Source organism: Nycticebus coucang, chromosome 1 (assembly GCF_027406575.1).
Source record: "Nycticebus coucang isolate mNycCou1 chromosome 1, mNycCou1.pri, whole genome shotgun sequence".
Taxonomy (NCBI): Eukaryota; Metazoa; Chordata; class Mammalia; order Primates; family Lorisidae; genus Nycticebus; species Nycticebus coucang.
This window is the reverse complement of record NC_069780.1, coordinates 45,652,535-45,678,573: the sequence shown is the minus strand read 5'-3', so window position 1 is coordinate 45,678,573 and position 26,039 is coordinate 45,652,535. Positions and strand designations below refer to the sequence as shown.

The following is a 26,039-nucleotide window of genomic DNA, read 5'->3' as shown; positions in this document are numbered from 1 at the left end:
TTATTGTACCTTGACAGAACCACTGCTAGCGCCCTATTGGTGGTGCCTTATAAGATTCTGGTTAGCTTTATGTAGTTTGGAATGTCATAGTTGTCTTATCACCCCTGTGTGTCTGATACAGTGTTTAGCATATAGTTAGGTCTTAGTAAATATTGACTGAATAAAAATAATAGTAGACGTGATGGGTAAATAGAAATAATGGATGCTAAGGAAATGTGGTCCATAGTAGGGTTCAGAGAAGTGGGATAAGATATATGGTTTAAAAGATGGAAGAAAATTTCTTTGAGGAAGCAATGCTTGATAATAGACCCTGGAAAATACATAAGATGTGAATACATTGAGATTTCTGCATGGTGAGATACAGAAGTAAAGAGGAATTTGAAGAGACAGGGGCATTGAACTGTGGCAATGTATGGATAAGTGGATACACATTAAGAAGCTGCAGGAACAGGCTCCGGAAATTACTGGGGTCTTGAATACCAGGCAGAGGAATATACAGAGGGTGCCAAAAAATGTATATGCATTTTAAGAAATGGAAAAACTGCAATAAAATTGTAATACTCAAGTCATGTTTAACTTCTGCAATTACAAAAGATACAAAATACACTACATGAGATAACAAATCTTATCAGTAAATATTGATTATTACAACTTTAATACAGCTCTTTCATTTCTTAAACTATGTCTACATTTTTTGGGCGCCCTCTGTGTATTTGGCTCAGAGCCATAAGGAGTAATTAAAGATGTTTTGAAAGGGGAACCATATGATTTAAAGTGTGCATTAGAAAGATGAATTTTATAGCAGTCATAAAATGAATTAGAAGGAAAATACTAGAAGCTGGAAGATTAGACAATTATTTTAATAGTCTAAGTATAAGGAAGTAAAGACCTGAGCAAGGATACTGGCCTTAAAGATCAAAAAGAGGGAATGGGATGAGTCTGGTGGCTCATGCCTATAATCCCAGCACTTTGGGACACCAAGGCGGAAGGATGGCTTGAGCCTAGGAGTTAGAGACCAGCCTGAACAACATAGTAAGAACTTGTCTCCACAAAAAATTAAAAAAAAATTCACTGGGCCTGGTGGTACATACCTGTAATCCCAGGTATTCCAGAGGCCGGGGCAGGAGGATTGATTGAGCCCCAAGAGTTGGAGATTGCAGTGAGTATGATGATTCCACGGCATGCTAGCCTGAGCAACAGAGCAAGACCCTCTAAAAAGAAAGAAAAGAAAGAAAGTAGGAATGGATTTCAGACGAAGAAGTGAAGAAATGGAGGCTGCTGAACTTGGCAGAGGGCTGAGATTTGGGATGTGATAGTTCAGCCAGGGTAAATCCCGAAATATTTTTTAAGAATGCATTCTCTGTAAGCAATGTGTTCAGTTTTGATTTCCCATGAAAGATTTACCAGTCTTCACAGAGCTATCTCTGTGACCTCCCTGAGCTCTGTAGTAACATCACACCACGGCAGTTTCCAAGAGGGGGATTAAAGACACAGCTGAAGGATCGCTGCCAAATTTGCAGAATTCCCTTCTTGTCTTAGGTGACAGCTGGGTTTCCACTTTTCAATGGCACTATAGTCCCAAGTACAGTAGCACCATAAATATTCTTCAGCTTTGCTGAGAAAGCTTTCATTTGTCTACGTGGCCCTGAGCGTGTCTGGCCTTGAGAGTTCTTCACTTGTATGCACCGTATTTAATCTGCTTACCATCTTTATAGTTTTGACAATGTATTTTTTGTTTTGTAGTTGATAATGATTTAATTCTTATGCTGCTGTCTAAAACAGCCAGTGTCCTCAATCTGCGCGGCTCCCAGGGTGCAGCCTCTCAGCCTGTGGATTCCTTGTGTTGCTGCTTCACCCTGTGTACTCTTGACCTGTGTTTAGTGGCCCTGCAGAAGTTATTCATGTACCAGGAATTTCTTTAGAAGTTGTGGGGGTGGATCTGTGATCTAATTTACATTGTGATGTAATTGGTTTAACCATTGAAGTTAGTTGCCCAATGGATAATTCATTAAGCCCCACCCATAACTTGAATAATCAAAATATTACCGTCTTTCATATCCTTTTTTAAAAGGGAGTCAAGGTATGAAAATACATGCTAATGGTTTCTGAGTCCCACCCTTTTAAGTGTGTGTCTGTAAAAATGACACTCTACAGCAGTATTTCTTAAGTTTTTTGGACCACCAAACTTTAAAGGTTCTACTATCACAGTGGGAAACCAAGAGGTAGCTATGAAATACGATGGTACTCAGAATCTAAGTATTGAAAAAGTCTCATAAAATAAATTAATCATAAGAAATTGTCAATGTTTGATTCACTTTTTAAAACTTTGTAACAGAATGATATAAAATGATATAAATTGGAAAACTCTATTATTACTAATAAAATAGCACATTCATATTTTAAAATATGATTCTCAATTAGATCATAAATATCATTGAAAGGATTAGTTGGTAAATGCCTGCCTATTGAAGTCTGATCACATATTGTCTCCTACATCAGCCCACCATCCATGCAACTTCCTTGAATGTGGCACCATGTTAATAATAAGATATTAACACATTTATTAGTAAGAAGGTAAAATATTAACCCTTATAGTCAGATGTAATGAAAATAACTATATAAATATGTTTGGTATTTTCCTTATATATGAAAAGTAGATACCATCTTACACCTGTCCTGGATTGCCTTGAACACCTCTTCCGTGTTCGACATTGTCACAACACCCCCTTTCTCCCAAGTCACCTGGAATCCAAAACTCAGACTCTTCTCCCATTTCCACAGGAGCCGCTCCCATGTGTACCAGGATTTATGGTGAGAGAACTTGGAAGGTTTTAGGACGGGGTCACATTGCTATTTTTGTGGCCTTTGACAATGGAACGGCTGTTCCTCTCAACCCCACTTCATCCCCCCCATTTCATTCTTTTCCCGAGATACAATTTTTCACCTTTTCTCACCAACAGGTCTCACTTTTCACTTAAAGTTATTTACCAAGATATTTTCCTAAAGAAATAAGAACTCTCTCCGGTGACTTTCTGATGAATAAGATTATTTCCAAAGTGGATTTTAAAAGGAAAAAAAGAACACGTGCAACTGTTTGAACTGAGACAAATCTACTTAACTCATCTCTTAGGATAGAATTGTGCCCCAGGGAACAGAGTTTGGGAACTGCTGTGTCTGAGCCTGTTCCTGTTTACTCACTTTTAGGCATTCTCTTAAAAATTCCACTTTGTGGAAGAAAACCAGCCTTATAATTTGGCAAGTCCTCTGTATTGTTTCCTTTCTTGTTTTCTGTTATTTTTCTCTTGATACAATTTCAAACTCACAGAACAGTTGCAAGACCAGTGTAAGAAACTCCCACGTGTCCTTTACCAGGATTCTCTATTTTGCTTTATCATTTCTTCTTTTGCGCTCTCTTTCTCTACTGCAGTAATATATGCTTCTAATTTTTTCTGAACCATTTCATAAGTTGGAGACATATTTTTTTCCTGTATATTTTTAATAAGAATATTCTCTTACACAGCTATAATGGAATTAGGGAAATCAGGAAATTTTACATTGATAGAATAATCTGTTACAATACTATTATTTAAGAGTCGGTAATCAAAATTTCATCGTGCCCCAATAATAACCTTTATAATTTCTTCCCCCCAATCCGGAATTTTTTATTGCATACGGTTGTCCTGTCTGTTTGGTTTCCTTTCTGTCTGCAACAATTTCTCAGCATTGCTTTGTCTTTCTTGATTTAGACATTTTTAAAGGATAGAGGCCACTTATTTGTAGAATGGCTTTCATGAGTAGATTCAAGCTAGGCCCTTTCGGCAGGAATACCACAGATGTTCATGGTGAGACCTCGTTTGATTTTCTAAACAACAACCAGTTCTTCAGTTCTGTCCCACCAGCTGGGTGTCCTACATTCCAGCGATTTCCTGACACTTAACTTCCTGGAGTTAGCGCAGAACCTGCACGGCCCCCGCTTCAGACCAGCCACAAATGGGATTCTCAGGCTGCCCACACTTCTTCCAGGCTCACCACTAATTGGGTGACTCCCTTTCAGGATCAGGGTCAGTAATTTGGTAGAACTACTCACAGAACTCAGGACAGCACTATACAATTATAGTTTTATTTCAAAGGTTACAATTCAGGAATTGCTAAATGGAAGAGGTGGCTAGGGGAAGGGATGGGGGGTGTAGGGGAAGTACAGCTTCCTTGCCTTCTCCAGCCTCCCACCATCCCAGCACATCAATATCTTCACCAGCCCAGAAGCTCTCACAGACCTCATTGTTCTGAGTTTGTTGTTGCTGTTGTTGAGATTTCATTATGTAGGTATGATTGACTAAAACATTGGCCTTTGGTCCCTGAGTTAAATCTGCAGCCTCTCTCCCCTCCCTAGAGGTAGGGGGCGGGACTGAAGGGTCTAACCCTCTAACCTTATGGTTGGGTGATTAACCCGGCTCCCATCCTTCCAGGGCTCTCCACTTCCACCCCCAGTAGTCATCTCATTAGTAGTACTCAGGTATGATTGAGGGGGCTTGTTATGAATACCAAAATGCATTTCTGTCACTCAAGAAATTACGTGAATCTTAGAAGGTCTGTGTCAAGAACTAGGGACAGAGACCAAGAACATTTTTTATTATACTACAGACCTTTTTAGTGCATCTTATCAGGAGGCACATGATGTAAGTTTACCCCAATATCGATGATGTTAAATTTGATAACTTGTTTAAAATGGTAACCAGTAGTTTTCTCCAGTATAAAGGTCCAATTTCCCCCATTGTAATTCATAAGTATGATATGGGGAGATACTTTGAGATTGTGTACATATTCTGTTCCTCAGTAACCTACACTTAGCTGTGTTAGTGCCCTCTGATTTTCTGCCTCCATCATACCTTCTATATTCATTAGCTAGCAGAGAAGAGTTTGAGTTCTCCTTTATTCATTCATTTATATTAACAGGTACTCAGATTTTTATTTAGTGAATTACGATCTCTCATTATCTTTATATCAGATTTGCTCCCTCCTGTGTCTTTTTGATAAGGCCCCATTACTTTTTGGATGTTTTCTAGCTTTCTGCCTTATCAAAATGTTTGAGGCTCATCTTTTACTTTCCCTGTCTTATCCCTAGAATAATTCTTTTTTCCAAGGTGTCTTTTAGTGAAGGGAAAAGTATTTAGAAGCCAACATAGATGCATTACATGTGCTCTTTGCTGCTGGTATGTCCAGCAGACAGAGCTGAGGAAAATACATAGATATACATGTATACACATAATTTATTTTCATATCTAGCTTCTTACTATACTAAAAAACAATGATTCTTCCCTTTCCAAAAATGAAGAGCCAGACTTCCTTATTCTTTTTTTTTCTTTTTAAGAGACAGAGTCTCACTTTGTCGCCCTTGGTAGAGTGATAGAGTGCCATGGCGTCACAGCTCACAGCAACCTCCAACTCCAGAGTAGCTGGGACAATAGGCACCTGCCACAATGCCCAGCTATTTTTTTTGTTGCAATTGTCATTGTTGTTTAGCAGGCCCAGGCCTGGCTCAAACCCACCAGCCTCAGTGTATGTGGCCGGTGCCCTACTCACTAAGCTATGGGCCCAAGCTTAGACTTCCTTATTCTTTATGTTAATATATTTATACATATGTGCAAGTTGACTTCCTAGCTCCTTATTCTGTAGATTTTAGTATCTTTCCTTTTAAACTGTGAACTTCTCTTAGGACTTTTTAAGTACATATAGTGGTGACAAATACTGTCAGTTTTAGTTTATTCGAAAATGCTTTTATTTTTCCTGTATTTTGAAGAATGCTTTCATTGGCTAGACAATTCTCAGTTGATAATTTTTTTCCAACACTTTAAAAGAATTTTCTCATTTTATTCTTTTGTTGGTCTTCATTTTTATCATGAGAAAGCAGCCACACTTTGTGTCATTTTCAACGTACATGCTTACCCGTATATATTATTTCCTGTGGATGTTTAAGGTTTTCATCAACTTTGGGCAATTTTTGGTCATAGATCTTTAAATATTTCTTGGTTCTATTGTCTTTGTTCTAGAAAACACCAAGACACTGCTAATGTTTTGTAGGTTTTCCCTCTCAGTGCTTCCGAATGGGTATTTTCTGTTCATCTGACTTTTTCTTCTTCTTTTTTCCAGTCTGCTGTGAAACCCATCAGTGAACTTCGCATTTTCTAGAGCTTCCATTTAGCTATTTTAATAATTTTTCCTTTCTTTGCAGAGATTCCCATCTGTTTGTTGTTACCATATTTTCCTGTCAGTCCTTAAAGACTTTTTTTTTTTTAAAGTTCTGTTTATTTTCTTTTTTCTTTTACAGTTTTGTCCGGGGATGGGTTTGAACCCACCACCTCCGGCATATGGGGCCAGCGCCCTACTCCTTTGAGCCACAGGTGCCACCCCTTAAAAACATTTTTAATAGCTGCATTAAAATCCTTGTTTGTTAATCCCAATATCAGAATCATCTTGGGGTCATTATTTTTCCTTTTTTTTTTTTTTACTATTTCTCTTCCCTATGGGTTGCAATTTCCTGTTTCTTCACATGTGTAGTAATTTTTGTTTGTATGTTGGACATCGTAAATGTTTCATTGCAGAAACAGAAACAGAAAAGGCAAAAATGCAGTAGTGTTTATGATATAAAATATTTATACTGATTTTCCACCATTTCATACCTTTTCTTTTGAAATTATCTTTAAAGCCAAGTTTGGCCCTCTCAGGAGAAAACTGGCCTGATTTCTGACCCAAATTTATGGAATCTCGTGTACTCACCTACTTCATTCACAGCTTGACTGTGACTAAGTTATTAAAACAAAAAAGAAATGACCTTCCAAAAAATGAGCTTTTCCAGTATGGATATTCCATATTCTCTGAAGGGAATTCCAAAAGCAGACTTTTTTGGAGCAGTGACGCTATCATTGGGTTGAACACATAACATTGCTTTGAAGGGAACTCATTCAGATGTTTATGTTTTGGAATGTTTATTTCTATTCTAATCTCCCCTCCTGGAGTTGTATCTGCTGATGTCCTCTACTGTGGTTTCCTTCTTATGGACAGGATTTGCCTTAAACAGTAAGAAATTAGAAATGATCACCTATTAATAACCATGGAATTGTTAGGGAATTCCTTCATTTATTTAACAAATGCTTTTGAGTTCCTGTGCTAAGTATTGGGAATACGGTGATGAACCAAAAAATAAGGAAATAAATGAACAAACTGTAGATAGAGTTTTCAGCCTAAGTTTAGAATTTCTTAATCTAAAGTTTAATGAAAAATTAAACTCTGCCTTTCCTTAATCCATATTTAGAACTTTTACACCTCCGAGAAGTTCTTCGTGATTATTGGATGTGTATGATGTGCCTTGTAAAGGGAGGAGGAGATTCGAAAGATTAAGGAATTGTTTATATTCTCACTCAGTCCATGTATCTCTTTTATATGTAACATGAACTTAAATTCTTATCAACACTTGAGACAGAAGTACAGAATACTGAGGAAATGTAAAAGCAACCATTATAAGTAAAGTCATTGATTGAAAAGATTGTTGTGGAGGTGTTGGGTCTTAAACAAGGTATTGTAGCCAAGATTTTTTCCACTTGATGGCATAGAAGAGTCAGGTAGCAAGATGGAGAAGCACGGTGTTTTATAGAGGCAGAAAGATGCCACTTTTTCCTTAAGTCTGGATGTTTAAAATGAGTTTATTTTATTTTTGAACATTTGTCCAAGTCTGTAATTTTTCTCATAAATTCTAGCTGGTAATAAAAAACAACAGAAATGTACCATTGTCAAACTTGATATGCACTTGTGTGACTTGATGCCTTTCACAATGTTAAAATCGTTTCTCGGAGTACCAAGGCAAGTCAAAGGTTAGATTTTTCTAAAATCATAAATCAGAAAGTTCCAATCTAATAAATGAGAAAAATCAAATCAATCTTTGAACAGGTAGGTTATTAAATTGAATTTTCTTTTTCCTTACTAGGATCCTCGGTTCAATGCAGAAGTTGATCAAATTACCGGCTACAAGACCCAGAGTATTCTTTGTATGCCAATTAAGAATCACAGGGAAGAGGTAAGCCAGTTTCCCATTTTATAAAAGATCGCTTGGAAAGATTTTTTTCTTTCGAAAGTTTTCTTTATACATATATGAAACATTGCTATAGTGACAAGTTAGTTATAATGTACTAAGTACTTGAATGTTCTGCTTGGTATTTTTTATTTACTTTTGTTATAGGGTTGAATCCTGACAGAGTTTACTATGACCTTTGACAGAAATAAATTTTAAATCTCATTTCCTACCTTCTTACCTAAAGGCCATTTTCTATATGTAATTATGATTGTGATTAGAATCAATTTATTTCATATTATATTTTAAATGTATGAGTAATACTTATTTTATAAGTTGTCATCCATTGCAATGGTTGAGACCTGGTTTCTTTGGATTCCAATTGAGGTTTTGAAAAGATGAACATTGTAGCTAATTCCAGTTGTGTAAATTTTAATGTGAAATTATAATAAGCAAATGAAAATATGTTGGTTTATATTTTGTCTAACTTGAAGATTGGAGTCTGTTAGCACTGAATTCTCTCTTCATTTTATCCTTATTTCAAAAAAATACTTAATAAATAAAATTCAACTGAAAGTTTCAATTGTGCATTTTCAATCCTGACTACTCATTACAACTAGCTGGAAAATTCTACACTTGATCTTAGCCAAAAGGCCGAGAAGCGATAGCTGGAAAATTCTAAAAGATTACCACTTGTGTTAGGGTTCTCCAGAGAAACAGGATCTATAGCATGTGTATAGATAAATAAGAGGGAGTTTATTGTGGGAGTTGGCTCAGGCAATTATGGAGGCTAGGAAGTTCCGTGACTCACAGTCCTCAGGTTGGAGAACCAGGGAAGCCTGTGGTATAATTGGAGTCTGAATCCTAAGGCCTGAGAACATTATTAGTCTCAAGAGTCTAAGGGCCTAAGAACCTGGAGTTCTGACATCCGAAGGAAGGAGAGAATGGACATCTCAGCTTCCAAAGACAGAGTAAGTGCCCCTTTCTTCCGCCTTTTTCTTTCTTTCTTTCTTTTTTTTTTTTTTTGTAGAGACAGAGTCTCACTGTACTGCCCTCGGGTAGAGTGCCGTGGCGTCACACAGCTCACAGCAACCTCTAACTCTTGGGCTTAGGCGATTCTCTTGCCTCAGCCTCCCGAGTAGCTGGGACTACAGGCGCCCGCCACAACGCCCGGCTATTTTTTTGTTGCAGTTTGGCCAGGGCTGGGTTTGAACCTGCCACCCTCGGCATATGGGGCCCGCGCCCTACTCACTGAGCCACAGGCGCCGCCCCCGCCTTTTTCTTTTATGCAGGCCCTCAGTGGGAGGATCTCTTTTTACTGAGTCTGCTAAATAAAATGCTAATGTCTTCTGGAAACACCCCGACAGACACACCCAGAAATTTTGTTTTACCAGCTATCTGAATATAGCATTTTAAAAGTCTAATGCCCAGACTTCACCTTAAATAGAATAAGGTATATCAATATTGTTAAAGCTCCCAAGTGGTTGCAATGTGTGGCAAAGGTTGAGAACCACTGCCAGTCATATTAGAAGTACACAGTGCTTCTACTTAATTTGTATTTAAATTTGGACATCTTTCCTTTCCCTCCTCTATTCAGTCTGTTACTAAGTCCCATGGATTTTTCTTTTTTCCCATTCGAATGTTTTTTATTTCAATTGCTTTCTTTTCATTCCGGCTGCCTGCACCATAATTCAGGTCTTAGGGTAATGCGTAAGCTTTTTAATTGCCCTTGTAAGGGGTTTCTACACTTGCAGTCAGTTTTTTTTCAACCCATCCTGCATACACTGTTCCGGAATTTTCTTTAAACCCAGCTTTCTAAATCAGTTCTCTTAAAATTTTACTGTGCATAGGATTCACCTGGAAATCTTGTTAAAATGCATATTCTGAATTTAGTGGGTCTAGGTGGAATCTGAGATTCTTTTTCTAACAAGAACCAAGTTGAGGATGCCCTGGTGAGAAAGGACACTAAGAAAGGGGGGCTTCTTTCTTAGTGTCCCCTAAGCAGGGGATGGGAGCAAAACCTGGCCTACAGAACCAGGAAATCAGGAGGGCCCATAACAACGTGGTTGTGAAGTAACCTAGGTAACCCATGACCAACAGAAAGAGCCGGTAATCAATGAGCAATAGAAAAGAGCAGTAGAACCAATTTCCAACGGAGTGAAAGAGGGTGTTTACACCTCTACATGGCCTCTGCGCTTCTGTCTCTCTCACCTCTTCTCCATCATGAGAGGGACCCATTTCCAACTCTCTCTGGAAGGGCTCTAAAGCTTTCTCTTTGTGCTTAAATCAATTTCTCTTTGTTACACTGAGACTTGTGCAGGTTACTTTTGCTCTCTATTCACGCTGCCTGTGCTGCTCCAGTTTTGTTTTCATTTGCCATTCATTTTTGCTTTCAATTACTGCCGTGCCTTGGTTGAACTAAATAACTGAACCAGGTCACTGGGTTTGGAGAACCAGTACCCCCGAACCTCAACAGTGGGTGTGCTGATCACAATTTGATTAAATTATTAGCGAGGTCTTGGGTCAGTTCCTTCTTCTCAGTAGTCATTCTTAGTGCCTTAGGGTTGCCACATGGTTTCTTGGGAGGGTAGTTCCAGCAGTCTTTACTAAGTATACCTGCAGCTATGACATAATATGAGCTTAATTAATGAGTTTAATTACCTAAGTATTGTCAATGATTAAATAAAATTGAAAAGGCCATAAGTGCACTGATGGCAATAGTGTTATTCATAGGGTTGCCATATAGAACAGATTTTAAAATGTGACTTTTGCAGTATTTGGGACGTCATTATACTAAAATATTGTTGTTTATCTGAACTCAAATTCAACTCATTTTATCTGACCGGGCTACCTGTAAATCAAGGACTGTTATTCTGTGCACTTGAGAAGACAATGTTTAGCTTTTAGTTAGTAAGTACACTTTAAAATCATGGCCCAAAAAAATTGCTTTGTAATTGGTAAAGAAATTCAGCCCAAATTATGTTCTCATTAAACTTCTCTTTCTAGATTGCCCTCAATAATCTCTCCAGAAGTAGGGATTGGGAATGCAACAAAGTCATCAGGAAAAAGTGAAGGGGACTGTCCCTTTTATGAAACAGTGTCTTCAGGATTTATAGTTTATTCTTCTTTATGACTACCAATCAGGATGGTTCACATCAAACAAACGATAAAATAAAACCCCAGCCATATTGAGATACAGTTTAGGTACATCATAATTCACTCATTTTGATAAACTTTGACTGATGTATATACAGTGATGTACTCACCACTACAATCAAGATGTGGAATGTTTCTGTCACCTCACCTATTTCCCCTTACTCCTGTGCAGTTCATCTCCTCCTCCCTGTGTCTCTAGCCTCTGACAGTCACTGACCTGCTTTTTTTTAAAATGTCATATAAATGGAATTATACAGAATGTGGTCTCTCGTGTCTAGCTTCTTTCACTCAGCACAGTGCTTGTGAGATGTACCCAAGTTGTTGCATGTGTCAGGAGTTTGCTCTGTTTTATTGCTGAGTGATTTATTCCATTGGTATGGATATACTACAATTTGTTTACGCATTTACCAGTGGCTAAGACATTTGAGTTGCTTCCAGAGTGCTTTTTTATTATAGAAGTAAGAATCATAGATATTCCTAAACTTCTGGGACAGTCATTTGTGAAAAAAATCATAGAGGATAAGTTTTTGCAGTTTTCTCCTTTCTCTACTCTTTTCTAAGAAAATGGGCTTAATGAGCAAAGTGGGGGGAAAAAATACCTGAAGAAGCTTGAGGAGGCTAAAATAATTTATTTTGGAAGGGTCAAAGAGCTACTGGGTAGAAAAAAAATGAATAACGAAAAAAAGAAAAAAGCTGTGAAGGGAGAGAAGAGAGCCAGTCCAGGCCACACGTGGGAGAGGGGTTTGAGGAGGACGGAGCAGGTCTTTGGAAAGGACTTGGAAATGACTGTCGTGTGACCGTTAATGTGGATGATAGTTATTGAGCAAATCTCTATGGAAACTGCTTTAAGGGCCTGATTGAATCAATTAAATATTCATTCATTTAATCTTCATAACAACCAAAGGAAGAGATCGTTATCTTATTTCTACTTAATAGATCAGGAAACTGAAACACAGAACAATTGGGGAACTTGCTCCTAAGGAGAAAGCGGCGAAGCTGAGGTTCAAACATAGGCAATCGGATTATAGGGTCATACTATGGAAAAGAGGTTAAAAGTCTGCTATGGATGAGGACTGCACACTACTTCCCTCTTGCTCGGACTTTTCTTGAGACACTGCAACAGCGTTGAAATTACTATTGATTTTGTTGGTGCAGGAGGTGGGAGGTGCCCCGGTGTATTTCATGTGGCCCCATCAGAAGTAGGACCTGATGGTGGCGTCAGGGAGACTTGTCTGTGTTCTGATGGCCCTTCAATGTTAGTGTTTAAACCACTCTGCAGACAGACTCCTTTTAAAATGAAAAACGAAAAGAAAGATCACAGTCACATCCTCTATAATGCTTTAAGCAGAATCCATAAGGAAATTTTTACCAGGAGTTACAAGAGCATGTTTCATATTAATCTGAGCCAGTGCGCTCTAGAGCAAGCCATGATTGCACGTGAACCATAACAAAAAAATAAATTACAGAAAGTATGTGAATTTTTAGAGCTGCTATTAAATTTTTTTCAGACGTAAATCTGGATTTTTCAGGCCCATATACTTGGGTCAGTTTTTATTTTTGTCACTTGCATTAGTTATTTCTGAGATAGGATTGCAGAGAAATTCAACTGTTTTCTTCTAGCTCAGATGACCTATTTCTGAAATACTGCCCTCCCCAAAGTATTGCTTGTTATGACATTGTGAAGATGAGTGTTCTTTTTTATTTATAGGGGCTGTACCAGTCCAACCGGCTGTAGATATTAACTCTTCACAGAGCCCTGTTTGTCACTCAGGACCTACTGATTTTTTTCTTTTTATCTGTTGATTGTTTGGAGAGGAGGGGATAGGGAGTAGAAGGCAGGACATTATGAAATAATGCAAGGTCTGTGAAAATTTCTTATTGATTTGACCTGGAGATTATATCCAATAATGTCTTTCAGGCGAGGCTTAAACACCATTGTGTAATGTAAACTCAGTTATTAAGTAGAAATCCAATTTGGAATCAGGGCTCCTTCCTTCATCTCTGTTTTTATCTTATCGTCTTGATTTTATTTCATCATACTTAATGATGAAATAATTTTTATCATTACTTGCAATTCTTTGATGCAATTATGACGCCTAAAATAAAGGATTTAGGGTAAATTTATTGCAATGTGGTAAAAGAGCATCTTAGCTAAGTAACTAGTTATTGTCACCTTTCTTTAAAATAGAAAAAAAAAACTAGAAAGATTAAAAAAGCACCAGCTGATTTTTGTGAGTTTTTTTTTTTTTTTGAGATAAATACTTTGAAGAGGCAAAGGGATTAATAATTGCCAAAAATTTCACAATAAGGCATTCATGGAATCAGATGTGTAGTTCCAGTAGCAATATACAAAAATAAATGTTTTCTAGAATTGAAGTTTTATAATGATTTTCTCATTTAAAAATTTTCTCATTTATTTTCCCTAAATTATATTATTTTGACACCTTATTATCATTGCAATATGGAGAGCACTGATTTAGGCAGTCAAGATATTTTTTAAAAATGAAGCAAGAAGGATACTTGGTTTTAAATTGTTTTTCAATTTGGAGAGGTGGATATGCATATGAAAAATTAAATATCTACAGAAGGAAACAAAATAAATGTTAAATGAGTCGAACATTCCACACACAAGTGTTGAGGAAAAACTGGACTTGGGGGACCGAGAGGAATCTCTAAGGAGGGATGAAAGCCCCTGCCTATGTTTATCCCACAGCCCCAAGGGAGGAAGCACGTAAATGCTCCTGGTGACAGATGGCTGGTCTCCAGGGAAGGTGGAGGCCCAGGAGGCCCTTGTCCATGATCTCATGCTCACAGTACCGACTGGGGCGTTCTTAAATTTGATGAGTAAACTTGGAGCAGATAAATGTTGTAGCTTTATGCATAATCCTTTATTTGTAAGTCAAAATAGATGAGAAGATAAATACAACAATCAGCAGAGTTGATTGGCAGACTGCTGTCACTTGATCTAGATCTATTTTAGTGTCAAAGAATTGGCTAGTTAGGAGTTTTTAAAAATTTATAAATTGTTCCTTGCTTGTGTATTCTCTGACCATATTCTTTCTCATGATAGTGATGACATCGAGTCATCATTCCTTTACCATGCTGTCCTTGAAATAATAAACAAGTGAAGATGCTAACCACTTTCCTAAGAGAACATTTCCTAAGAGCAGCAGATGAAAAAAATAGTACTAATAGTTGAAATCCCCGAGTCTGCACTACTGATTCAGGAGAAGAAGAAAAGTTGACTAAAAACTTGAAGACTGAATTAATGGTAGGCTGTATGTGATGAATTAGATATCTTATTTTTAAGGCTCAGAAAATTTGGTTTATACTGAATTCTTTTTATTCAATAAGATAATAATTCTTTTTATTCAATAATTTATCTTCATTGGATCTTTTGAGATAACCCTTCCATCACTTGTTGGGATGCATTACACTGTTTCTTTTTTTTTGCAGTTTTTGGCTGGGGCTGAGTTTGAACCTGCCACCTCCTGTATATGGGGCCGGCACCCTATGCCTTTGAGCCACAGGCGCCACCCGGAATGCATTACACTTTTAATTGAATAGGTCATTTATAAATTTAATTTTGAGATATCTTACGTAGTCCCTGAATAATATTACATGTCTGGAATCAGTTGCATAAATAATTTCTTGTATAATAGCTGACCTAACAGCATATAATAAGATGCTTTGATGGATTTTGATAATTAAAAAAGTTTTTATGTTTTCATGTAGTCTTATAAAACTTAAGGTAATTGTCAATGAAATTGCTGCTCTCAATAGGTGTATATGGAAACATCTATATCCATCTATTAACACGTGAAGTTACAGAGGTACAATGCTTTATAAAGTGTAAAGTACTCTTTTTCTGGCCAGGAAATGCTTCTATTCCACCTGCTTGTCCCCTTAGAATAGGAGGTGTAAAGCAAAAAGTGCATTTTTCTTAAGAGCAAAAGTAATTCCATGACAGTAAAATGAGGGCCTGTGACGGGGAGAGTTGTGGTGACCTGCCCTGATCCCAGGTGCTTTATAGATGAAACGGAGACACCTGGCCTCCTGCCCCCAGCAGTAAGGTCACTTTCCAAGTGATGGCTATCTCCTCTCCCCAGACCGCACAGCGCTCCCAGATGGAGATTCAGCACCTGGGGGTCTGGGGTGACTTGGGAAGATGCTGTGGGCACTGGGAGTCTTGGGGGACGCGGTGTGGGGCAAGTGTGGGGCGCTAGTGCAGAAGTCCTTCCGGAAGCAGACGGCACAGGCTCCGTGTGTGTCCCTGTACCGGGGATGGGATGCTGCTGGTGAGGCCGACTGCCCCGCCCACCCTAACTAGGGTGAGGAGCGTCCCATTGGGCTGCCAGGCAAGGAAGGAGAGGAGAGTGCCATTCTGTGGGCCAGGCGGGCTGGTGGCCCTGTCCTGGGTGCTGTAGATCCTGGCAGCCATGTGCGGTGGCCCTCCGGCAATGCATGGCCTCTAGAGAGAGCTCCAGGGCCGGCTGCTCCACCACCTGCCCCTCCACGGGCGCGGCCTCCTGTACACGATGAACTCTGAGGCCTCCTGAATTTAAATTAAAAAGCAAGAGATGATAATCTTAGACAAATTTTTTAATTTTTTTGCATCTGTTCATAGCATTGAAAAATAGTAGTAATGACCTATGTTTAGAATTCCAAATCTATTTGGTTATTAAAAATTATTTAATATTTGATAATCAAAAGTACTACACTATATTGATTATCTCTTAGGACATAACAAATTACACTAAACTCGGTGTTATTGAGCAAACATTTATCTCAGAGTTTTTGTGGTTCAGGAATTCTGGAGTGGCTTAGCATGCTAAGTACTGCTGGCTCAGGCATGTCACACGCCTGCAGTCAGGGTATAGGCAGGGGTTATGTGACTTGTCCTCGAGCGTCCACTTCCGAGAGGCTGTTAGTGAGAGTTCCTTGTCCCAACCACACGGGCCTCTCCATAAATTGCTCAGTGTCCTTCTCCAACATGGCAGCTGACCTCCCCAGGGTCAGCAATGCAGAGGAGAGCGAACAAGGTGGAAGCGCCTGGCATGGCTTGGTCTCCAGAGCTGCACAGCACTCAGGCTTGTGGTGTTCTGTTCTCCTGAAGAAATCCTGCTCAGCAGACTCATGGGGAGGCCCCACCTCTTGAACAGAGTAATATCAAAGAATTTATGGAGGTATTTTAAACCCACCAGAAGCGGTACTAACATTGTTATTATTTATTTTCCATAGTATGTAAATCTTTATTTATTATCCTCTTTCTTTCAAACTGGCCAGATGACAAAAGAGGAACTCTGCTCATTAACTGAAATAATATTTTAAAGTCATTTTTTCTCAACCCTTTGTTTATTGAAAGATAACTTGAACTACCAAAGGCAACAGAGCCTGGGTTTACACAAAGGTAGTAAGTGGGTATGCAAGCTTGGCTTTAACCAGTGGGAAAAGAGGAAGTAGAGAAGTAAAAGAGAAAAACTAAGGAGAAAAGTAGGAAGATGCATCTGCCTCTTAGTATAGTAGCAAATGCATTAAAAGACCTAAAATGTGGCTCAGTACCCATAACGCAGTGGTTACGGCACTGGCCACATACACAGAGGCTGGCAGGTTCAAACCCAACCCAGGCCTGCTAAAACAATGACAACTGAAACAAAATAATAGCTGGGCTTTGTGGCGGGTGCCTATTGTGCCAGCTACTTGGGAGGCTGAGGCAAGAGAATTGCTTAAGTCCAAGAGTTTGAGATTGCTGTGAGCTGTGACAACACAGGACTCTACTGCTGAGGGTGACATATTGAGACTGTCTCAAAAAAAAAAAAAAAAAAAAGACCTAAAATGTTACACCACAAATGCTGTTCTCAGTGAGATCATTGTATGTGTGTTAATGTAAGTTCTTTGGTGCTTCATATCTGCAGGGAATGCTGACTGGTATGCCTTTAATACATCTTTCTGCACCCAAAAGCAGAGAGAATGTGTCCGTTACTTTGGTGTAGCATTTGCTTGAGTATAAACTGGAAGGAGGGAGGTGCCTAGAAATGAAGCCCTGTGGGTGTGGGCTCAGAGGAGGCTCCTTGTGTCACGTGGGGGAGGTGCTGACTTTTTTTTTAAGCCAGGAAACATTGGTTATTTAAAGATCTGGGTGGCCACAGCATTAGTCTGAACTGTTTTCTTTGTTTAATATCTAACACAGAGCCACATAATTTGACACTTGATAGATTTGGATAATTAAATCATTTCTACATTTGTTCATTCACTAAGAGAGTAGCGCTTCTAGAGGCAGGAAAGCTGGTGAGGAAGTTTTGGGGGATTTGTTAAGCTTCGCGGAGACTGAACACTTAAATTGATGGAAGAGTAAGGAAGAGACATACAACAAAGAAAACTGGTTTATGAGGAACAAAATGATTAGCACTTTTTTTTTGCATAAATTTTAACAGTCTAGTTCTTTCTTCTCTACCCTCAAACCTCTACCGGGCTCCCTCATCCCCACTTTGAGTGGATGGCCTTGTCTCCTGTTTTAGTGAATAAAGCAACTAGAAGAATCCTTCCTTAGGAGAACTTACCCTGCTTCTTTCTCCCACTTCTGTATCTGAGACCATATACTCTGGTTTCCCTTTTGCTTCTAGGGATGAACCGTCTGAACCAGTAAGGGTCAGCCACCGATTTGTGCACCAGCTCAGCTGCTCAAAGACATGGCTCAGCATTTCTCCCCTCTGTGTCCTGAGTCATTAAAGTTTCCCTCTCTACTAACTGTTCACCATCGACAAATATGGTGTTGTTTCAACCATCTTAAAAACAAAACAAAACACTCATTGGACCACCGTTCTCTTGGAGACTACTTCATTTCTCTGATCACCACACTATTTCAAAGAGTTGTTAAAGCTGTGTTGGGCATTTCCATTTCTTTTTATTCTCTCTTGAAATATTTCACCCAGGCTTCCACCTTTGCCACATTCCCCTGTCTCTCCTCCTCTCCTGAGGCCTCCCTACCCCCTGAAACACAGTATTGAAATTGAGCCAATCAATACCATAATCTCTATGTGTTCAAGCATTCACTTTAAATCAAAAGCTAGAAATGATTAAGCTTAGTGAGGAAGGATGTCAAAGCCAGGATAGACCAGACGTTAGACCTCTTGTAACAGTTAGCCAAGGTATGATTGCAAAGGAAAACTTCTTCAAGGAAATTAAAAGTGCTACTCCGGTGGACACAGAAATGACAAGAAAGCAAAACAGCCTTATTGCTAAAGTGGACAAAGTTTGAGTAGTCTGGATAGAAGAATAAACCAGCTACAACATTCCCTTTAGTCAAAGCCTAATCCAGAGGAAGTCCCTAACTCGTCAATTATTGACGGCTGAGAGAGGCGAGGAAGCTGCAGAAGAAAAGTTGGAAGGTAGCAGAAGTTGGTTCGTGAACTTTAAGGAAACAAGCCCTCTCCATTACATAAAAGTGTGAGCTAAAGAAGCAAGTTGCTGCTGAAGGAGCTGTAGCAAGTGACCCAGGTAATTGACGAAGGTGGCCATACCAAAAATCAAGTTTTCAGTGTAGGTAAAACAGCCTTCTCTCGGAAGAAATGCCATTGAGGACTTGCATAGCTGAGGAGGAGAAGTCAGTGCTGGCTTTCAAAGATGGGCTGACTCTTGTGAGGGACTAATGCCGCTGGTAACTTTAGGTTGAAGCCAGTGCCTGTTTACCATTCTGAAAATCCTATGGCCCTTAGGAATGATAGTAAATATACTCTGCTTGTCATCTATCAGTGGGACAGCAAAGCCTGGATGACAGCACACCTGTTTTTTTCTTTTTAAAAATTTTAATAGAATTAGGGGGTACAAGTTGAATTCCATTACATGTACAGGGGATACTACGAAAGTTTTGAGATACATAAACATTAAGAAACATACGCATAAAATCATTTTGATTACTAATGTTTTCTGAAAATAATTGCATGCAGCTGGTATTTGAAAACACTCTTTTCACTCATTTTTTTCAAGTGCTGGAAGTCCACTTTTACTTGAACAGGTTCTTCAGGGCTGAAGAACCTTCCACAAATGTGATTTTTTTTTTTTTTACTGTAGAGAACAAGAAATAAATCACTGGGGCCAGGTCAGGTTTGCAGGGTGGATGAGTCATATGTTTAGCCTCTGTGGACTTCAGGAACTGAATGGTGATGTTCGCTGTGTGGACAGATGCATTGTCATGGTGCAAGATGGTCCCGTGCAGTCCTGTCCTTGGCCACTGTTCTCGAGGCTTCCTGAAGACTTCTGGTAGCATATTGTTGTATACCACTGAGCAATAACAGTCCTTTGTTCCTCCAGAGCAGCGGTTCTCAACCTGTGCTCAACCTTGCCACCCCTTTTAACTGTATTAAAGGGTTGCAGCATTAGGAAGGTTGAGAACCACTGCTCTAGAGGAACAGTTGCAACATGACCTGCTTTGGGGGAAGAAAATTGCCACCCTTTACTTTCCAACACTTCGGGGCCATTTCACTTTTGTTGGTGGATTTCCATCAGGAAAAATCCACACTGTTGACTGATGCTTATTCGCTGTATCAAACTGGTGAATCCAGATTTCATCACAAGTAATGTCAGAAACATATCTAGACTTGCCTCTGTTGAACTGACCAGCGTTTCGTCACACCATTCCACATGGATGTGTTTATGCTCATCTGTCAAAGTGTGAGGCACCCATCAGAGGAAGCTTTCCTGGCTCCAAGGTAATCGTGCAGGATTTCTACCAGTGATCCAATCTGTAATGCTGCTTCAGGGTCCTTGAATGCCACTCGATTGTTTTCGTGACCATTTTATCCACAGCGGTGATGTTTTTCCTCAGTCTCTGCAGCCGCGGATGCCCACTCCTCTCCTCATCTTTCAGTAAAGTTTCAGCCTCTTCTAAATTCTTGAAATCACCCAAAAATTATTGCATGGCTGGAGTGAGGTCTCTGAAAGCCCTTTACAAAGGCTTAAGGCTTTGAGACTGGTTTAACCTACTTTTAAACTCATAGAAAATCATTGCATGAAAGTGCTTTCTTCCCAGCTCCACAGCTGATGCTGACTGAGCGCTGTGCAGACAGAAACAAATGAGGCCCTCCCAGCACCACCAATAAGCTGAGCAAGTCCAAAGTTGCCTGGGTGAATCAGAAAGGATGCGCTGTCTTACTGCATTTCTTGGAAGTGAAATGATGGACCATAACGCAGTCTGTCTCAAACTTTCCTAGTAACCTTCATATCTATTATGTAGTACTGAAGTCTAGGCTATTGTACCCACCCCAGATAGTGTACCTTGTACCCCATAGGTAATTTCATCCCTCCTATCCCCTTGTTATGTCTTCAGTGTTCATCATACCGGTCTGTACGTCCTTACATAGCCATATTTACCTCCCACTTATAACTGAGAACGTGTGGCATTTATTTTTCTGTTCCTAAGTTCCTTCACTTAGGATAAATAATGGCCTCCAGTTCTATCCAAGGTGCTGCAAAAGACATTACTTCATTCTTTCTTATGGCTCAGTAGTTCTCTCTGGTACCATATTTTCCTTATCCATTCATGAATTAATGGATACTTAGGTTGATTCCATATCTTTGCAATTTTGAATTGCAGTGATAAACATGTAAGTGCAGGTATCTTTTAGATACAATGATTCATTTTCCTTTGGGTATATACCCAGTAGTGAGATTGCAGGATTGAATAGTAGATCTACTTTTAGTTCTTTCGGAAATCTCCATACTGATCTCCTTAGAAATTATACTAATTACCTTCCCTACCAAAATCGTACATGTATTAATGTCCCTTTTTCACCATTATCTATCCTAGCACTTCTTGTTCATCGACTTTTTAATAATGGCAAAGCTGACTAGAATAAGATAGTGTTTCCTTGTGAAGTTTTAATTTGTGTTTCTCTGATGATAATAATAATGTTGAGTGTTCATCTATCTTATTTTGAAAAATGCCCATCTCTGTCATTTGCCCACGTTTTGATGAGGTTGTTTTATTCTTGCAGAGTTGTTTGAGTTCCTTGTAGAATCTGGATATTAGTCCTTAGTTGGACAGAGAACTGGCAGATATTTTCTCCTATTTGGTAGATTGTTTCATTCGCTGTACTGAAACTTCTTAGTTTAAGTCCTATTTGTCTATTTTTGTCTTTCTTGCATTTGCTTTGGGCTATTAGTCACGAATCCTTTGTCTAGGCCAATGTCCAGAAGAGTTTTTCCTCTTTTGGGTTTCCTCTAGGATTTTTTGAATTCAGGTCTTACATTTAAGTCTTCAATCCATCTTGAGTTAATTTTTGTATGTGGTGAAAGATAGGGATCTATTTCATTCTTCTGCCTATGGCTATCCAATTTTTCTAGCATCATTTTTGAATATATGTCCTTTCCCATGTGTATGTTTTTATCTATTTTGCCAAAGATCCGTTGGTTGTAGGTATATGGTTTTATTTCTGGGTTCGTTTTTTTTTTCCCTTGATCTGCATGTCACCTTTTAGGCCATTATCATATAGTTTTGATTACTATAGCCTTGTAGAATAATTTGAAGTCAGATAATGTGATGCCTCCACATGTATTCCTTTACTAAGTATTACTTTGTCTATGTGGGCTGTTATTTGGTTCCATATGAATTTAAAAATTGTTTTTAACTCATTAAGTCACATTGATATTATGATAGGAATTGCATTGAATCTGTAGATTGCTTTGGGAAATACAGACATTTTAACAATATCCATTCTTCCAATCATGAACACGGGATGTTTTTCCATTTGTTTGTGTCATCTACAATTTCTTTCATTAGCGATTTGTAGTTCTCCTTATAGAGACTTTTCACTTCCTTGGTTAAATATGTTCCTAGATATTTTATTATTTCTTTCTTTTTTTGCAGTTATTGTAAATGGGATTGAGTTCTTGATTTGGTTCTCAGCTTGGTCTTTATTGGTGTATAGAAGTGCTACTGATTTTTGTACATCAATTTTATAATGTGACATTTTCCTGAATTTGTTTATCAAGTCTGGGAGTCTTTTTGGGGAGTCCTTAAGGGTTTTTCAAGCATTAGATCATATCATCAACAAAAAGAGATAAGTCAACTTAAGTTGACTTCTTTTCCAATTTGGATGCCTTTTATTTTTTTATCTTGATTGCTCTGGCTAGGAATTCCAGTACTATATTGAACACAAGTGGTGAGAGTGGGCATCCTTGTCTTATTCCCGTTCTTAGGGGGAATGCTTTTAGCTTTTCCCTATTGAGTATGATGTTGGCTATGGGTTTGTAATATATGGCTTTTATTATTTTGAGGTGTGTTCCTTCCATGCCAAGGGTTTTGAAAGTTTTTATCATGAAGAAATGCTGGATGTTCTTCAAATGCTTATTCCACATCTACTGAGATGATCATATGCTTTTTTAAAATTCTGTTTATTGGTGAATCACACTTATTGACTTGCATATATTGAATCCTTGCGTCTTTCAGAAGAAACCCACCTGATCATAGTAAATTACTCATTTGAGATGCTGTTGGATTAGGTTTGCTAGTATTTTGTTGAGGATTTTTGCATCTATGTTTATCAGAGATAATGGTCTGTTGTTTTCTTTTTTGGTTGCATCTTTTTCTGACTTTGATGTCAGGGTAATAACTGGCTTCATAAAATGAGTTAGGAAGGATTCCCTCCTTTTTGATATTTTGGAACAATTCTTATTTACTGAATATTTTAAACCTACTGTTGAGATCTACTGCTCAGGAAAATAATTTTCTTTCAAAATGTTACTGATCCTTGACAATGAATCTGCTCACTCAGGAGCACCAATGGAGATATACAAGAAGATGACTGCTGTTTTAATGCCTGCTGACACAGTATCCGTCTCTCAGCCCATGGATCAAGGAGTACTTTTGACTTTTAAGTCTTAATTATTTAAGAAATACATTTCAAAAGGCTATAGCTGCTGTAGTTAGTGATCTCTCTGATAGATCTGGGCAAAGTAAATTGAAAACCTTTTGAAAAGGGTTCACCATTCTAGATGCCAATAAGAACATTTGTAATGCATGGGAGAAGGTAAAAATGTCTACATTAACACGCGTTTGGAAGAAGTTGATTCCAACCCTGAGGGGTTCTAGACTTAAGTGGAGGAGGTGCAGATGTGGTAGAAATAGTGAGAGAGCTACAATTAGACCTGGAACCAGAAGATACAACTGATTGCTGCAGTCTCATGATGAAATTTTCAACAGTTGAGGAGTTCCTTCTTATGGATGAGCAAAGAAAGTAGTTTCTTGAGGTGGAATCTGCTCTTGGTAAATAATCTGTGAATATTGTTGAAATGTCAACAAAGGATTTAGAATATTCCATAAACTTGGTTGATGAAGCTTGAGAGTCAATCCTCTCAAGTCAATCCGAACTTGAGAGGATTGACTCCACTTTTGAAAGTTTTATGGGTAAAATGCTGTCAAACAGCATCACATGCTAACAGAGAAATCTATCATGAAAGGAAGAGTTGGCCAATGTGCAGACTTCATTGTTGTCATATTCTGAGAAATTGCCACAGCCACCCCAACTTCAGGAACTCCCATCCTGATCAGTTAGCAACCATCAACAGGAAGGCAGGACCCTCCACGAGCAAAAGGGTTACAACTTGCTGAAGGCTCAGGTGATCACTGGCATTATTTTTAGCAATATAGTATTTTTCACTAAGGTGTCTCTATTTCTGTTCAGACATAATGCTACTGCGCACCTAACAGACTCCAGTGTGGTATAAACATAACTTTTACATGCACCAGGAAACAAAAAAAATTGTGACTTTCTTAATTGCAATATTTGCTTTACCATGGTGGTCTGAAACCAAACCCACAATATCTCTGAAGTATGCTTGTAATTAATTCGTTATATACTACCTGGCACAGGTAGTAATGTGGAAGAGGACATGTCTGTTTTTGCTGGTAACACCTACAACTAGGAGTTTTGCTAGTGAGGCAGATGTCTACGTCTGTGCTTTTATTTTATTTATTTATTTATTTTTTGAGACAGAGTCTCATTTTCCTGCCCCCAGTAGGTAGCTCACAGAAACCTCAAACTCCTGGGCTCAAGTGATCCTCTTGTCTCAGCTTCCCAAGTTGCTGGGACTACAGGCACCCGCCACAACACGTGGCTATGTTTTAGAGATGGGGTCTCACTCTTGCTTAGGCTGGTCTCGAACTCACAGGCTCAAGTGATGTATCCATCTCTGCCTCCCAGATGCTGGGATTATAGGCATGACATCTGTACTTTTATTTTTTAAATATGGAACGCTTCATGAATTTGGGTCTCATCCTTGCACAGGGGCCATGCTAATCTTCTCTGTATCGTTCCAATTTTTAGTATATGTGGTGCTGAAGCGAGCACGTGCCATCTGTACTTTTATATATGCTTAGCTTTTTAGGCTTTTCTTCTATTTGGAGGTTATGTTTGGCTTTGATGATATAACAGATTATGTTTTGTATATGAAAGATTTGTTCAGTGTAAAGAATTACTTTGCATATACACACACACATACACTTTTTTCCTTGGCTTTCTATGCTAAATGATGTGGATGTCTAGCTTTCCTTGGTCACCCAGTGTTTAGCTAGACTGTAGAGGCAACAGCCGTGATCTGAACAGTCAGTTCAACTCAGCCTGTTCAGTGTTCTGATGCATGAAACTTGCTTTTTTACCACTTGTGCTGTGTTTCTTCCCTTCTGTTTGTACTAGGTGTGTATTATGGGCACAACTCTTTAGCCTGTAATTATCAGGAAGCTTTACTAGCACAACCTTTTACAAGGCTGTAGAGACATGGACTCCTTATTAAGTGTAGGCGATGCTACAATAAACTTGATTCTGGTTTTTCAGAGTCCAAACCCAACAACCCTGTCCGGGGTAAGCTGTGCTTTGCAGGCCAGCCCCTGGCAGCACACAGGACACCACCCTTTAAATAAATCATAGTTATTAAATAGATCTAGGCTCTGAAGTCATTTTGGGCAATGTCGTATGTGAAGATGAGCACAGTGGTGAGATTACTCTGATATGAAGAATAGTTTGCAATATAAATTGATATGTACATTTTTTAATTGGAATTTAGAACTTACTCTCAATTGATCTGGGGCAGACTGTGAAAGGAAGAGTTCTGACATTATGGCAAAAATAGGTCTTGAGTGCTGCTTTGGGAGCAGTGGTTCCTTAAGGAAGTTCCTCACCTCTCTGTGCCGCGGGCAGCTGGTCTGTGAAGTTTCAATTAGAAGTAGCAACACACAGTGTTGTTGTGAACATCCTAGTGAGAAGAGGAATGTGACAGTGCCCACCACAGAGTGCTCACCTAGGGGGGGAGTTAAAGAAATGGACACCATTTCCTCCTTTTGAGAATGTTAATAAAGCAGACAAATGGAGGAATGGAAAATTAAACAACAACAGTAAACACTGAATTGCCCTGCCATGGGAAAGACAGCAGGCTCCTTTTTACTATGTAACCTTTGTGTCCCTGGCAGTTTTTAAGAGGCATATAAGGAGACTTTACTCACAATAGCCATGGGATGTTTGTCTCTGGACTGAATCTCTATATCCCAAGGGACAGAAAGGTCTAATAAAAAGGAAAAGGTTTAAGACTTTTACCTCATTCCTTAAAAGCTAGCATGTTAGGGAGTTTAGTACTTGGAGGGAAGAGGAGTTATTTTCTTGTTGTTCAAAGGAAAGAGAATAACCACGAGCATCAGGAATGATGCTGATCCTTCCCTGTGTGGAAGGAACCCAGTCTCAGAGGGAGTGTATTCCCACAGGATGTTCCTGGGGCAAAATAGCTGCTGGCCCCAGGAGGCTGTGTTTGCCCTAGCCTATATGGGGAGCAACCA

The 26,039-nt window shown here is 38.9% G+C and overlaps 1 protein-coding gene and 2 non-coding genes across 5 annotated transcripts in view; 1 reads left to right on the top strand and 2 right to left on the bottom strand.

Moving 5' to 3' along the window:
- PDE5A (phosphodiesterase 5A) overlaps positions 1-26,039 on the top strand; it is a 139,741-nt gene that overhangs the window by 22,658 nt on the left and 91,044 nt on the right. For all 3 annotated transcript variants that reach the window (XM_053573011.1, XM_053573154.1, XM_053573088.1), the window contains one exon: positions 7,979-8,068. In XM_053573011.1, the coding sequence (XP_053428986.1) occupies positions 7,979-8,068 (90 nt within the window). The remainder of the gene's footprint in view (positions 1-7,978; positions 8,069-26,039) is intronic.
- LOC128591740 (U2 spliceosomal RNA) lies at positions 8,546-8,728 on the bottom strand. The gene has a single exon (XR_008381645.1). It is a non-coding gene; the product is annotated as a U2 spliceosomal RNA (small nuclear RNA).
- Positions 24,457-24,564, bottom strand: LOC128592450 (U6 spliceosomal RNA). Its single transcript, XR_008381872.1, has one exon. It is a non-coding gene; the product is annotated as a U6 spliceosomal RNA (small nuclear RNA).